Source organism: Cicer arietinum, chromosome 7, assembly GCF_000331145.2.
Source record: "Cicer arietinum cultivar CDC Frontier isolate Library 1 chromosome 7, Cicar.CDCFrontier_v2.0, whole genome shotgun sequence".
Classification (NCBI taxonomy): domain Eukaryota; kingdom Viridiplantae; phylum Streptophyta; class Magnoliopsida; order Fabales; family Fabaceae; genus Cicer; species Cicer arietinum.
This window is the reverse complement of record NC_021166.2, coordinates 59,260,900-59,274,182: the sequence shown is the minus strand read 5'-3', so window position 1 is coordinate 59,274,182 and position 13,283 is coordinate 59,260,900. Positions and strand designations below refer to the sequence as shown.

Sequence of the window (13,283 nt, the reverse complement as noted above, 5' to 3'; positions counted from 1 at the left end):
AAATTAATTTTAAAAAATAAAACACACATTCAATTTTGAATTCACAATCTATATTGACGTAATTTAAAATTAGAATTTATTTAATTTGAAAAGAAAGTGATTAAAATACGCAGGCAAGACGACAAAGATGAGAATAATACAGGCAATTTAAATAGTAAATGTGGGAAACGGCGCCGCTAGTAAAGGTTATTTTAGTCCTTCCAATATTCTCTGTTGTTGTTGTGTTCCGCACTTTCATTTTTTCTTTTTCTTTTTTTATTTCATAAAAACGAAAAAAATATCTGTGTTTGGATTTGGCTACAGCTACAGAGACTGAACAAACCAATCAATACACTACAATACAGTGACCAATCTCATACACAAAATTCACAACACCTCAAAACCATTTCTTCAACTCACCTAGGGTTTCCTCTTTCTTTCTTTCTTCTTTCCTTTCAAAACGAATCATGAATAATCACATAGCAAATTCACCCTCCCGAATATTCTCTTATTTCCATCACTTTCCTTAATTCTATCTAACTATATTTAATTACCTTTCTTAATTACTCTTTCCATCTCTTTTTTGTTGTTAATCCTCTTTCAAATCACGACAACGATGCTTAACAGATCAGCCAGAATTCCATTTCCGTTTCCAGTTTATGAAGATCGGCTAAACGGCGTCGTTTCTCAGATTCTAAATCTAACGGTTTCGAGTTTACTTCTCTGATCTCACTTTTTTTTTATTAGTCACGTTTTTCTAGATGCAAAATGCGTAGTGAGTCTTCTTTTTAGTACTGGTGGTGGTGGTGGAAGTTAAGTTGAATTAGAAAAAAAGCGCGTTTGTCTGTGGTGTGTTTGGATTGGATATTAAAAAAAAGTATGGCAATGTCCTGCAAGGATGGTAATAAGCATTTAATGGATAATGGAAAGTATGTCCGTTATACACCTGAGCAGGTTGAAGCTCTTGAGAGGCTTTATCATGACTGCCCTAAACCAAGTTCTATTCGACGACAACAACTCATACGCGAGTGTCCAATTCTCTCCAATATTGAGCCTAGACAAATCAAAGTTTGGTTCCAAAATAGAAGGTAACATTTCTTTATACAAACTTTTAGGATTTTTTTTTTCGAATTAGGAAAATTTTAATGATGGTAGATTAATATTAATGCTATTTTAATTCATTTGGTTATGTGTTGTGAGTTTTTTTGAGTTAGTTGTAACTACATTCCTTTGTTTGGCAAGTGATATTTTTTTAAAATTATGTTTATGTTTATTATTAATTAGTACTCATTTTGCAATGAAATATAAACAAAAATGATAAAGTTAACGTATACCAGCTTTTCAGATACCATTTGTGTTTATATTTCATCTTGCAGGGAGTAAGTTGTTTGGCGTTATGTTGAGGTTTTTTTTTTTTTTTTTTTTTTTTTTTGTAATTTTAGATGTAGAGAGAAGCAGAGAAAAGAATCTTTCAGGTTACAAGGAGTGAATAGGAAATTGACTGCCATGAACAAGCTGCTGATGGAGGAAAATGATAGGTTGCAAAAGCAGGTGTCTCATCTGGTGTACGAGAATGGTTATTTTCGTCAAAACACCCAAAATGTATGTTTTTTTTTTGTTGGAGATTCTTGCTAGTGTGTTTTATTTTTTCAATTAATGAGGACCATTCTAAGGGGTATTTGTGAAATTTAAATATTTTTTGTGTGCCTATGGCCTTTTTGGATTGACTCATTGAGCTTATCTATTAACATAAGTACGCACTTTTGAGGCTGTATAAGAGAGTTTATGGAAATAACTTAAACATGTTCACAAACTGTTTTCAACTTATTTTCGTAAACTCTTCAGAATAATTTATGAAAACAACTTGTTTATGTGAAATAGTTTGACTTTATTTTATCTTTCGTTATGTATATAGCTTATGTATAAGCACCTAAATAGTAAGTGCTTATGTTATAAGCGCTTAATTAGTTGTTTATCTAAATTAGGCCTTAATTGTTTTTATACTCTTACTACCTTTTCAGACTGCGCAGGCAACCAAAGACACGAGCTGTGAATCAGTTGTGACGAGTGGTCAGCACAACATGTCTAGTCAACATCCCCCAAGGGATGCAAGTCCTGCAGGGTGAGTGGGATTGATGGGTTCTTTGTGCCTTTCTGACACTGGTTTGTGATAACTTGGTTGTACATATATGGCTGAGGGAATCATGGCTTCTTTTTTCTTTTTACTTTTTCAGGCTTTTGTCCATTGCAGAAGAAACTTTAGCAGAATTTCTTTCAAAGGCTACTGGAACTGCTGTTGAGTGGGTCCAAATGCCTGGAATGAAGGTATCTCAAGAACTATTTCATTGGTTGACTTATCATCCAATATTCTGATAATCTTCATTAGCATAAATGCTTCAATAAATATTTTAAAGTCACGTTTCTTCATTAATTTTGCTAATGTGCACAGCCTGGTCCGGATTCCATTGGAATCGTTGCTATTTCTCATGGTTGCACTGGTGTGGCAGCAAGAGCTTGTGGTCTAGTGGGACTAGAACCCACTAGGGTAAGTAGTCCAGATTTACTATTTATAGTATTGATTATCTTATTCCAGCTTATGAATCACATGGTCAAACATACTCTTTCCAGGTTGCAGAAATCCTCAAAGACCGTCCTTTGTGGTTTCGCGATTGCCGAGCTATTGATATTGTCAATGTGCTGCCCACTGCAAATGGTGGAACCATTGAGCTGCTTTATATGCAGGTAAATTAAAAATTTTAATGCACGAAGACTGTATATATATTAATGATTTACACTCAATCACCTTTATGCTTATTTGTTGTTGCCTTTGACGATCAGCTATATGCACCAACCACATTGGCACCTGCTCGAGACTTCTGGTTGTTACGCTACACTTCTGTTGTAGAAGACGGCAGCTTAGTGGCAAGTATCTCTAAAATTTATCAGCCTAAAACTTTGATTTGATTAGATATTGTAGTTAATATTAACCGCCGTGGCCTAGTCCTACAACTATATTTTGACATTTTTTAGTCCTCCTACACCTTATATGTGTCTAAATCATCATTAATGTGTGTCTTAGATCTGTGAGAGGTCTCTTAAAAATACTCAAAATGGTCCAAGCATGCCTCCTGTGCCGCATTTTGTTAGAGCAGACATGCTGCCTAGTGGGTACCTGATAAGACCTTGTGAAGGAGGTGGTTCCATCATCCACGTTGTTGATCATATGGATTTGGAGGTACAGTTATTCAACCTGGTTGCAATGATAATATTTTTTAACTTAAAATTAACTTAAGCATATTTGGACTATTGTTAGCCATGGAGTGTGCCAGAAGTTCTGCGTCCACTATATGAATCATCAACAATGCTGGCTCAGAAGACAACTATGGCGGTATGGTATTTGTACTTCTTTTACTGACAGTACATTGGCATATATGTGTTTCTTCTCTTCCTATATAAGTCTAGATTCTAAAAGATGTAATCGACTGCAAAGTAGTAATAATATTGATTGGTGTGTTTGGAAGGGCTATGGCATCATTAAGTCTTTCTCTATTCATATAGGCCCTACGTCATCTAAGGCAGATTTCGCATGAAGTTTCTCAGTCCAACGTCACTGGGTGGGGTAGAAGACCAGCAGCTCTGCGAGCACTTAGCCAGAGATTGAGCCGGTTAGTATATTCTACCACGGGCATGATTTTGGTTCTTATTCTTTGCAAATAAATTTGGAATCTCACATCTTCGTGGCAGGGGTTTCAATGAGGCACTCAATGGGTTTACTGATGAAGGATGGACAATGATGGGCAATGATGGTGTTGATGATGTTACTATTCTAGTGAATTCATCACCTGAAAAATTAATGGGTCTGAATCTGTCCTTTGGCAATGGATTTCCTTCTGTCAGTAATGCAGTGTTATGTGCCAAGGCATCAATGCTATTACAGGTTAGGATGCTTTACAATTTCAATGAATTTTCTTATAGCGATAAAATAAAACTCTGAACAATCAATTATATCTGTTACCGAAAACAATTTTTAGACAATAATTACACTGGTTCATATTATTATATTGTAAACAACCAGTACATACATTTGTTGTATGTCCTTTTCTTTGCACTAGTTGTTGAGCTTGTGTTCTATTGGAACATAATCATAATTTGAATGATCGTTAACAGAGACTTTCAAATGCCTAGGAAAAACAAGGTTCAGAGAGGGTACATATAAGGATTTGTTTGATCAGTCATTAGCTTTTCTAATCAATAAGTAGTAAACATGCCTATTTGTTATATCGTTATTATTTCTGTCCTTCGTCTCTCCTGCTGTTCCCCCATGAAAAGCACAGGCCAGTGAAATTGTTAAGTTAAACAAAATTGTTTCAGTTGCACATATCCAATATTCATATTGAGTTCTATATTGACATGTTCCATTTCTTTTGTCCAGAATGTGCCTCCAGCCATTCTCTTAAGGTTCCTGCGGGAACATAGATCAGAATGGGCAGACACTAACATGGATGCTTACACAGCTGCTGCCATTAAAGTTGGCCCTTGTAGCTTAACAGGATCTCGCATCGGAAACTATGGGGGTCAAGTTATACTCCCACTAGCTCACACTATTGAGCATGAGGAGGTGATATATTGGTGCTAATAATGCAATATAACTATTAATAATTTAAAAAAATTCTGCATGTACTGACTTTTAGCTTTACCATGCTAGTTTTTGGAAGTCATTAAGTTGGACGGAGTTTCACATTCTCCTGAAGACGCAATGTTGCCCAGAGAATTGTTTCTGTTGCAAGTAAGCTATTTTTTTCTTCATTATTTGCTCTATGCTTAACCCTTTATAGATGTTTACCTGGCGTCCTTGTCATTTTGATGGGCTACTCATAACACTTATTTGCATCGCATTTAATAGAGGTCTCACGGTTCATATTTCTTGGCCCAGTAATTGTGCTGTGTATATGCTTTGAACTAATTAAGGATTTAACAAGTCAATGTACATTACTATAATACTTGGAAACTGGAAATGCGCAAGAGAATTTAGGTTGTTTCTCCTGGCCCTGTTGATGTGATGTTATTTATTTGCTTTCCCTGTCTGAAATCAAAACCTCAACAATGTCCATAGAGGAACTTATTAATTGAAATTATGAATGTGGCTCAGTTTCTTCTATGATACTCCCTCTGGTCTTAAATATAAGCAAATACATGTACCTTTTTGCTTATATTTAAGACCAGGGGAGTATATGATAAGAGGGGAAAATGCAAACTCTCCCAAAACCTCTTTCAATAGATAGTTAGCTAGTTTTACTCAGTATCTTTTAAACTCCTTCTATTAGAATGAGGAAGCCTTCTGTTTTAATGTGATGGTTTCTAGGACACATTACCTTGTGATTTTTTTATAATTCATTTCATGTTGTTTTGGTAGCTCTGCAGTGGAATGGATGAGAATGCTATTGGCACCTGTGCAGAACTTATATTTGCTCCAATCGATGCCTCATTTGCTGATGATGCCCCACTTCTACCTTCTGGATTTCGCATCATTCCTCTTGAATCTGGAAAAGTTAGCTTCATATACTGCCAAACCAATTCATTTGTTTGTATTCACCTTTCCACCAGAATATTTTTATTTATTGCAATACAATATTTTGTAGGAGGCTTCCAGCCCTAATCGCACTCTTGACCTTGCATCTGCCCTTGACATTGGCCCGACTGGAAACCGAGCTTCAAGTGATAATGCTGGAAATTCTGGCTGTGTGAGATCTGTGATGACAATAGCATTTGAATTTGCATTTGAAAGTCATATGCAAGAGAATGTAGCATGCATGGCACGTCAATATGTTCGCAGTATTATATCATCAGTCCAAAGGGTAGCATTAGCACTTTCTCCTTCTCATCTCAGTCCACATGGTGGGCTGAGATCACCATTAGGTACTCCTGAAGCACAAACCCTGGCTCATTGGATCTGCAACAGTTATAGGTATGTATCATGCCGAGGTTGTTGAAATATGTTTTGATGTGATACAGGTGGGCTTATCCTGCATAATGTTCTTATTATATACTGATACCCTTATTTTTCAAGATTTTTGTAAGGATGAGAACTAAACTTAATATACTATCTCATTCCATGAAGAGATTGCATCTCTAGTCAATGATAGGTTTGCATGTACTTGTTCCTTCTGACTTGTAAGTTTTAGTACAGAGCAACTCTAAGTAAGCAGTGTGATTGTTATTTATCACCTCTTTATTAAATACATCACATGGTTAGATTTATTGCTCAAGTGCCTCCTCTTTTAGTAGCAGAAACTGGTATTTTGATCAAAGCAATGTTTTTGACTATTTTAGTTTTGTAGGTGCTACTTGGGTGTGGAGCTGCTTAAATCTAATAACGAAGGAAAAGAATCTATACTCAAGTCCTTGTGGCATCACTCAGATGCTGTATTATGCTGCACTCTAAAGGTATGCTTGAAATTGATTTCTATTTCATAGGACATGTATTTTATTTCATGCATCTTCTCTGTCTGTAGTGCAATTCAATTTCTCTAATGCAAAAATATATTTAACAATAGCTGTCAAAATGAGCTATAAAGCTTGAATAGCCTGATAATTGATAAACTTTGTGGGAAGGATTTGCATTCTGCTGGCCTAAGTAGAATTTGGTGGCGTGGATTGCCTCTGGATTGAATTGAAAAATCATTGATACCCACATTTTTTAATATACAAAAGATGTTATAAAAATGAATTTCATGTGTAGTAAATTAAATAGATTTTATTATAATGTGCCTCAATTATAGATCTATAATTACTTGGTACATTGAAAGGAGCTTTACCTGTCAATGCTGCAAGTCTTATTATTCTTGTTCAAACCATAATGCAATGCATAGTTTCATGAGTTAATAAATCAATAAAATACTCTTAATTATTTTATACCTGTCTATTTTTGTTTAAGTTAAAAATCAGTTTCCACTATAAATACTTCAACCTTCTTTGAAAGCATATTCTTTGAACTTTTTGTTGATGCAGGCATTGCCAGTGTTCACTTTCTCAAATCAGGCAGGGCTCGACATGCTGGAGACTACCCTAGTTGCATTACAAGATATAACTCTAGAGAAAATATTTGACGATCATGGTCGAAAAACTCTCTTTTCAGAATTTCCCCAGATTATTCAACAGGTCTACAACTTTTTTATTAAAATAAAATGAACTTATTGGTTTTGTTCCATTACCATAAGCATTGGTATTTAATTTGTTATTTTATAACTAGATATATCATATATGGTATAGACATTACTTGCTGGCTGTGTCAGATTGATCTTGAGCTCCATGTGACGAATTAATTTTGTACTCGCCGAACTAGTTCCTTATATTTTCTAATTTTCGTATGCTAATATGCTGTCAACAGAACTGGTAATATTTTCAAGCTTTATAATGATGTATGTTAATTTCTTCTCATTTTCTTATGATAGGGTTTTGCATGTCTCCAAGGTGGTATTTGTCTCTCAAGCATGGGGCGACCTGTCTCATATGAGAGAGTTGTTGCTTGGAAGGTGCTGAATGATGAAGAGAATGCTCATTGTATTTGCTTTATGTTTATGAACTGGTCTTTTGTTTGACATTATGTTCGGAGTATAGGTATCAGTGTGTTAAGAACTTCAGATGAAGACATACTCCAAGACATTTTTTTTTACAACACATACTCCAAGACATTTATGCATTGTGTTTTGTATTTTTGTGATTGATACTGGATTTGCTCTGAAAAATTGGATTTGAATATGATATGACTATTTATGTGTTGGCATACGTTACTTGTTTCTTGTTTCGTTCTTTAATCTCCAGCTAATGTTTTGCTCTTAGAAATAATTGGCACATTGAGGTGTAGGATAAATTTTTATTGATGCCTTGAATTTGGGACGGCTTGTCTGTTTTTTTTATCACATCATAAGAATTCAACTTTAATGCACAGGTTGAATTACAGAAAAAGTAGACTTAGAGATGGTAAATACTTGGCTTGTTGGTTGGGAAGTTTAAGTAAGTCTAGAATTTTTTTATTTTTTTACTTTTCTCTATGAACTTATTGCTGTTTGCTTGAACGAAGACTGGTTGATTAGGATACCCAGGTGCATCACTAACAACGATAGAGTTTCCATTTTAGTGTTTCAAATCGTGGGGTGGGTTAGATTGGTCTCTAAATAAGAGAAATTCAAAATGTCTTTTCGAAACCTGAAATAGGAGATTATTTTAGTTCAAATGTTACTTTTTTAGTATCATTGAGTTTTCACCAACACAATAATTACTGTTTAAGAGATCAATTTGATTTAAGTATTTAACAGAGCGAACCAATTTGAAATGTTGTACATAAGATAATGTCTGAACTAAAATGCTAATATATATAGTTCCATATGAACTTTTTGTTTGAAAATCTCGTATCTCAGCAACTAAATTGACAGCAACTTGCAATTTAAGGGATCATTTTGAGTTCATTCAATGAAATCAAAACTTTCATGTACAGCTTCAAAACTTACATGCATATTAAGCTGAACATTGAAATCATGATTGTGATTTGAGTGAAGATCTTTTAAATAAGGTCTCCTACATTTTGTTTTCAGAGTAAAATACTGTAGCGTGACTCGTTTACCACTTACAACATGAGTAAACTCAACTTCGATTATTCTCAATATACACAACTTCTGCAAGGATCCTATTATCATTGATGATGTGATGCTTCATTGCTCAACGGCGATAATCTCAGCAGCACTTGAACCAAAGTATTAGTGTAAATAGAGAAATCTGTTACATTTTTTTTATACAATATATGAGGCAATCAAACTACACCGATTACTCGAACTATATTCTTTGCAGCTTGGTCGAATCCGATCTCAACCATTGATCCAATGGTTGTAGTATGCTGCAAATGATTTAAATCTGTTAACATAGGCTGAAATTTCATTTACATATTGGATATTGATACAATTTAAATAATGAGTTATTACTTAGAAGAACTCGTCCAATGAACAAATTTGTGAGTTTGAGTCACGATGTGAGAACATATCCTTGACTCATTGTGTATGGCTTCTATTGTTTGTTTCCTTTGTAATCTTTAGGACATCTAGCTTGTGATTAAAGCACAATATCATTAGTTTGTTAAGCTTATCTAAATAATAATGTGTGGATGGATTACTCTCTTAGTCACATATGTACAAATAGATACAGGCTTAATATCACATACATTTATTGGTTAAATAGCTATGTTAGATGCATTTTAGCGTTTTTTTTTTATTATATAAGTCAAGGTCATCAATTGGGTCTAAGGCACAAGGTAAAAGAAAACACTTAGAAAGATAACTTTTAGTTGTTCGTTCAAATATAATACGAAGGAAACATATCAAAGCACTTTTAATCTGTCTTTTTGTAGCAGTATTTTTAAAGACTAAATAAGTTTGATTGTTAACATCCTTTGGTATTTATAGGAATTAACACTTGATGGACTTTACCACCTAGTTTAATTTTACAAGACTTCAATCGAAATATACATACTTAATGGTATAGTTAAGATGATTGTTTCTTTTACAATGTTTGAACACCGTTGGATGGTTGTTGCGGAGTCCGGAAGGGTCAAATGTTTCAGGATCTAGATCCAAGGCCAAAATACACTCTCGATTGTTGGAGAGTTTGGGACAATAGATTAAATATTTTAATGACACCATATCTCAACTCGATATCTTAAAAAATTAAGTATATAAGTCAAATATTTTATGTATCCAATATTTTTTTCATTCTTAATCGATATGAGATTTATCGACTTATACTTGAACTTTAACAATTGTCATATGCAACTTATATTAAAAAACTTATATTAAAGTATCTTTTGGCAAAATCACCTTATCACTTCATTTACTCTAGTTTCAAGTTCATTCTCCAATTTAGAGTATCTTTTGGTAAGTGACCCATCCGAAAGAGACTTAAACTTTATCTAACGAATGATCTTCAATGCAACGAACTTCAACGACTTTTGTTCCTCCTTTCATGATTCATTGAGCTCCTCGTGAACTGAACCTTCACGTATGTGGCAGAAAAAGCTCGTCTACGTAGCAATTTCATATCCTTTTATGTAAATAAATAACTTTACCACAAAAGAAGAAAGACGAGGCAACCAAGCAATGCTAGCTAGCATGTGAGTACCTCTATACGTTGTTGTGCTTAGTTGGTTGCTATATATGGACCACATAGATTGCTAAAAGCAAGAAACTTTTTAGTAGACAAAAAATAAACCTTTTTCTTTTATTAAATATCATAAAAGGGAAGTTTTTCAAAATAAATTTAATTTAATTTGTAATATTCATATGTAATAAAAATACATTAAAATTACAATTTGGTTATGATTGTGTAAATTAACTCACAAGATCAATTGTGTCAAGCAATTGTTCGACTTTAAGAATATATAATGGCTTAAAACAATGTTATGCTCAAGATCAGTCTAAGAGTTATTGAAATCTAAAGCAAATTTTAAAATAAAACTTTGATAAAAAAATAAAAATAAATAGAGTTATTTTAATACTTATAATAATATTTTAGGGCTTATTAAAATATAGGTCTTTTAATATTTATAATGATATTTTACAATAATTTTATTTAAATTTTTGTTTTTTGAGATGTAAAGTATTTTAATTTAATATGTCAATACTTGTATATTTTATATTTATGAGGCATTTTATAACTTGTTATGCTTAATTTTTTTAGGCTAAAATATGCACATAAAAAAATTATTATTTTCTAAGATCTAAATCTCTTGTTTTACTAGCTTTGTCCTTGGATTATTCTTTGTTATGCTTTACAATTAATTTTGTTTTACAAACCATATATAAAAGACAACTGAAATACTATATAGGGTAGAAAAAGTTGGGCCGACATAATACAGTCTAATCTATGTTAGACCCAAACAAATCAACAGTAATTGATTAAATTTAATCAGAACAATATTTTTTAGGCATCAGTACAAGATTTTATAAAAAGCATGTTTTACTGAAGATAAATTTTAGGCCATCCAAAAACATTTTATTAATAGATTTCACCTATTTAAGAAAATACAAATAATTAATTTTTCATTCCTTTTATTATTAGCTAGATTTTTCATATTGTGTTAAAACCATACTTATCTAATACTTCAATAATTTAAGTTTGTTGGTCTATATAAACACTTATATATGTGTGTGTTATTTTTCTTTCATGTACATTAATTATCACTTTTTTTGTTGACAAAATTCATGCACATTATCTAGAATATATACTACAACAAGGGGAAAAATTAAAAATAAATAAATAAAATATTTAGAGGAGGAAAAAGAAAGGCATTATAGTTACACACCATTATCAGCCATGGAAAGAAATCATGCATGTCGATGAACCATATATATATATAGGCATCACGTGGGTTTTTTCACTTTAATTTCTTATCATCACTTTAGAAGTAAAACAAAATATAACCAAAAAAAACACGAACACAATTTTTCAGGTTATATTATTTATTTCAAATTTTTTAAAGTTGCACTAGTCATTGCTTTCTCATTAAATATTTCTCGAAAAATCTAGCTAGGTCACGTAATTGGAAGATGACACTTGAGTTTCTAAGAACCATGCACTTGCTTCCAATGTTGTATGCAAAAGTATTATAAATAGGGTTATCATTTTCTTCTTCAACCACTATAATGCTTTACAAGATATAGCTCTCTTTGAAAATAGCATTACACTATTTAACCCAACACAATAATTTTTTTTCTCATTAACCCCATTTTGCTACAATCAAGTTTCAATATTCTTTCTTATTATTCATGAGCATGGCACCCCATGGAGAATCTTTGTTACCAAGCTCAATAATCACAAGGAACAAAAACACATCAAATAAACCAACAAATGTCTCAATATCCGACCACCATCTTCAACGAACAGTCTCCGATATTTCCTTCGAGCTAACGAAAGAAACAATCGATAATTTAAAACTACCATCGATATCCGAAGTCGAAGATGCAAAATGTGAGTGTTGTGGCATGTCCGAGGAGTGCACACCGGAGTACATAGAACGCGTTCGCTCAAAATTCGAAGGAAAATGGGTGTGTGGATTGTGCGCGGAGGCGGTGAAAGAAGAGTGTGAGAAAAATGGTGGGAAAAAATTGGGAGAAGCTTTAAGTAGTCATATGAGTGCATGTGTTAGGTTTAACAAATATGGAAGGGCTTTTCCTGTTTTGTATCAAGCTCAAGCTATGAAAGAGATGTTGAAAAAGAGTAACCTAGATGGGAGAATTAGGGCTAAGTCAATTAGTCCAAGGGACAAAAAAGGAGGAGGAGGGCTTGCTCGTAGTTCAAGTTGTATTCCAGCACTTACAAGAGAGATCAACAATATCAAAATAGCCAATTAATTAATCTATAATTGGTTATCTTTAAGAAAGATCTTCACATAATAACATCATATTATCCGATTTTATATAAAAGAAAATTTAGTTAATGAAAGTTGATATATTTAATTTAAATTTTAAATTAAATATATAAGTTTTTATTGACCCTAATTTTCTTTTATATATAGAGAGAATTGGAGATATATAGTTTTAATTATAATCTTACTATAAGATTTTTTTTTTCTTTTTAAGTCTTGGTCGCTTAGGTTTTTTTAGGGAATTATTAACCCTTTTACTTCACCAAGGCTGTTCTTTTTTTTTTTTTATTTTTTTTTTATCTGTACATTTTTTTATTTTATTTTATAACATAATGAAAAATGTATTGTAGACTTTACTAATATATATCATGTTATGGAATAAAATTTAACAGTCGTACTAATATTTATCATTTCAATTTTTTCTGTCTCCCATATTGAGTATAGCAAGAAATATTTTTTTTAAATGGCAAATTATATAAACAAATCACAAGATTACAAAGAATACTCAATTTCAAATTAAAATAAAATAAAATAATGGGATAACCAATACCAAGAGAGATCCTAAGGGAACACCATCGACCTAGTTGCACACCATGAGCCTAACTATACTAGAGAGACAATGAGAATCAACTAAAAACCGACTAGCCCAGACACTCCATATAAACCAAGAAATCTAGTTGTTTGTGAATGTACATTATTTAAATCCATATAAGCAAAGATATATTATTGTGAGTACAACTGCTTAACTGGAAGATGAAAAGAAAAACAAAGAAAACCTCTTATTATAACTAACATAAATTGTAAAGTTAGAAGAATAAATAGTAAATATATATAAAAAAATTACCGTATGCATTTAGAAAAATAATATGAGTTATATTTAAGGTCGTCTTGATAT

General features: G+C 32.6%; 2 protein-coding genes across 2 annotated transcripts; both read left to right on the top strand.

Moving 5' to 3' along the window:
• The first annotated feature begins 716 nt into the window (after positions 1-716).
• On the top strand, positions 717-7,764 carry LOC101510535 (homeobox-leucine zipper protein ATHB-15-like). The gene is given in 19 exon segments (XM_004510239.4): positions 717-1,067; positions 1,422-1,581; positions 2,001-2,101; positions 2,214-2,304; positions 2,429-2,524; positions 2,608-2,721; positions 2,818-2,901; positions 3,059-3,214; positions 3,293-3,367; positions 3,538-3,644; positions 3,724-3,916; positions 4,412-4,597; positions 4,685-4,765; positions 5,393-5,527; positions 5,619-5,944; positions 6,318-6,423; positions 6,988-7,137; positions 7,431-7,539; positions 7,542-7,764. Coding segments are annotated over 19 exon segments (2,562 nt in total). The 5' UTR covers positions 717-858; the 3' UTR covers positions 7,625-7,764.
• A 3,910-nt stretch (positions 7,765-11,674) lies between these two features.
• LOC101511082 (uncharacterized) lies at positions 11,675-12,745 on the top strand. Its single transcript, XM_004510241.4, has one exon. It carries the CDS (start codon positions 11,790-11,792, stop codon positions 12,372-12,374), a length of 585 nt encoding a protein of 194 aa, XP_004510298.1. The 5' UTR covers positions 11,675-11,789; the 3' UTR covers positions 12,375-12,745.
• Positions 12,746-13,283: the final 538 nt, after the last annotated feature.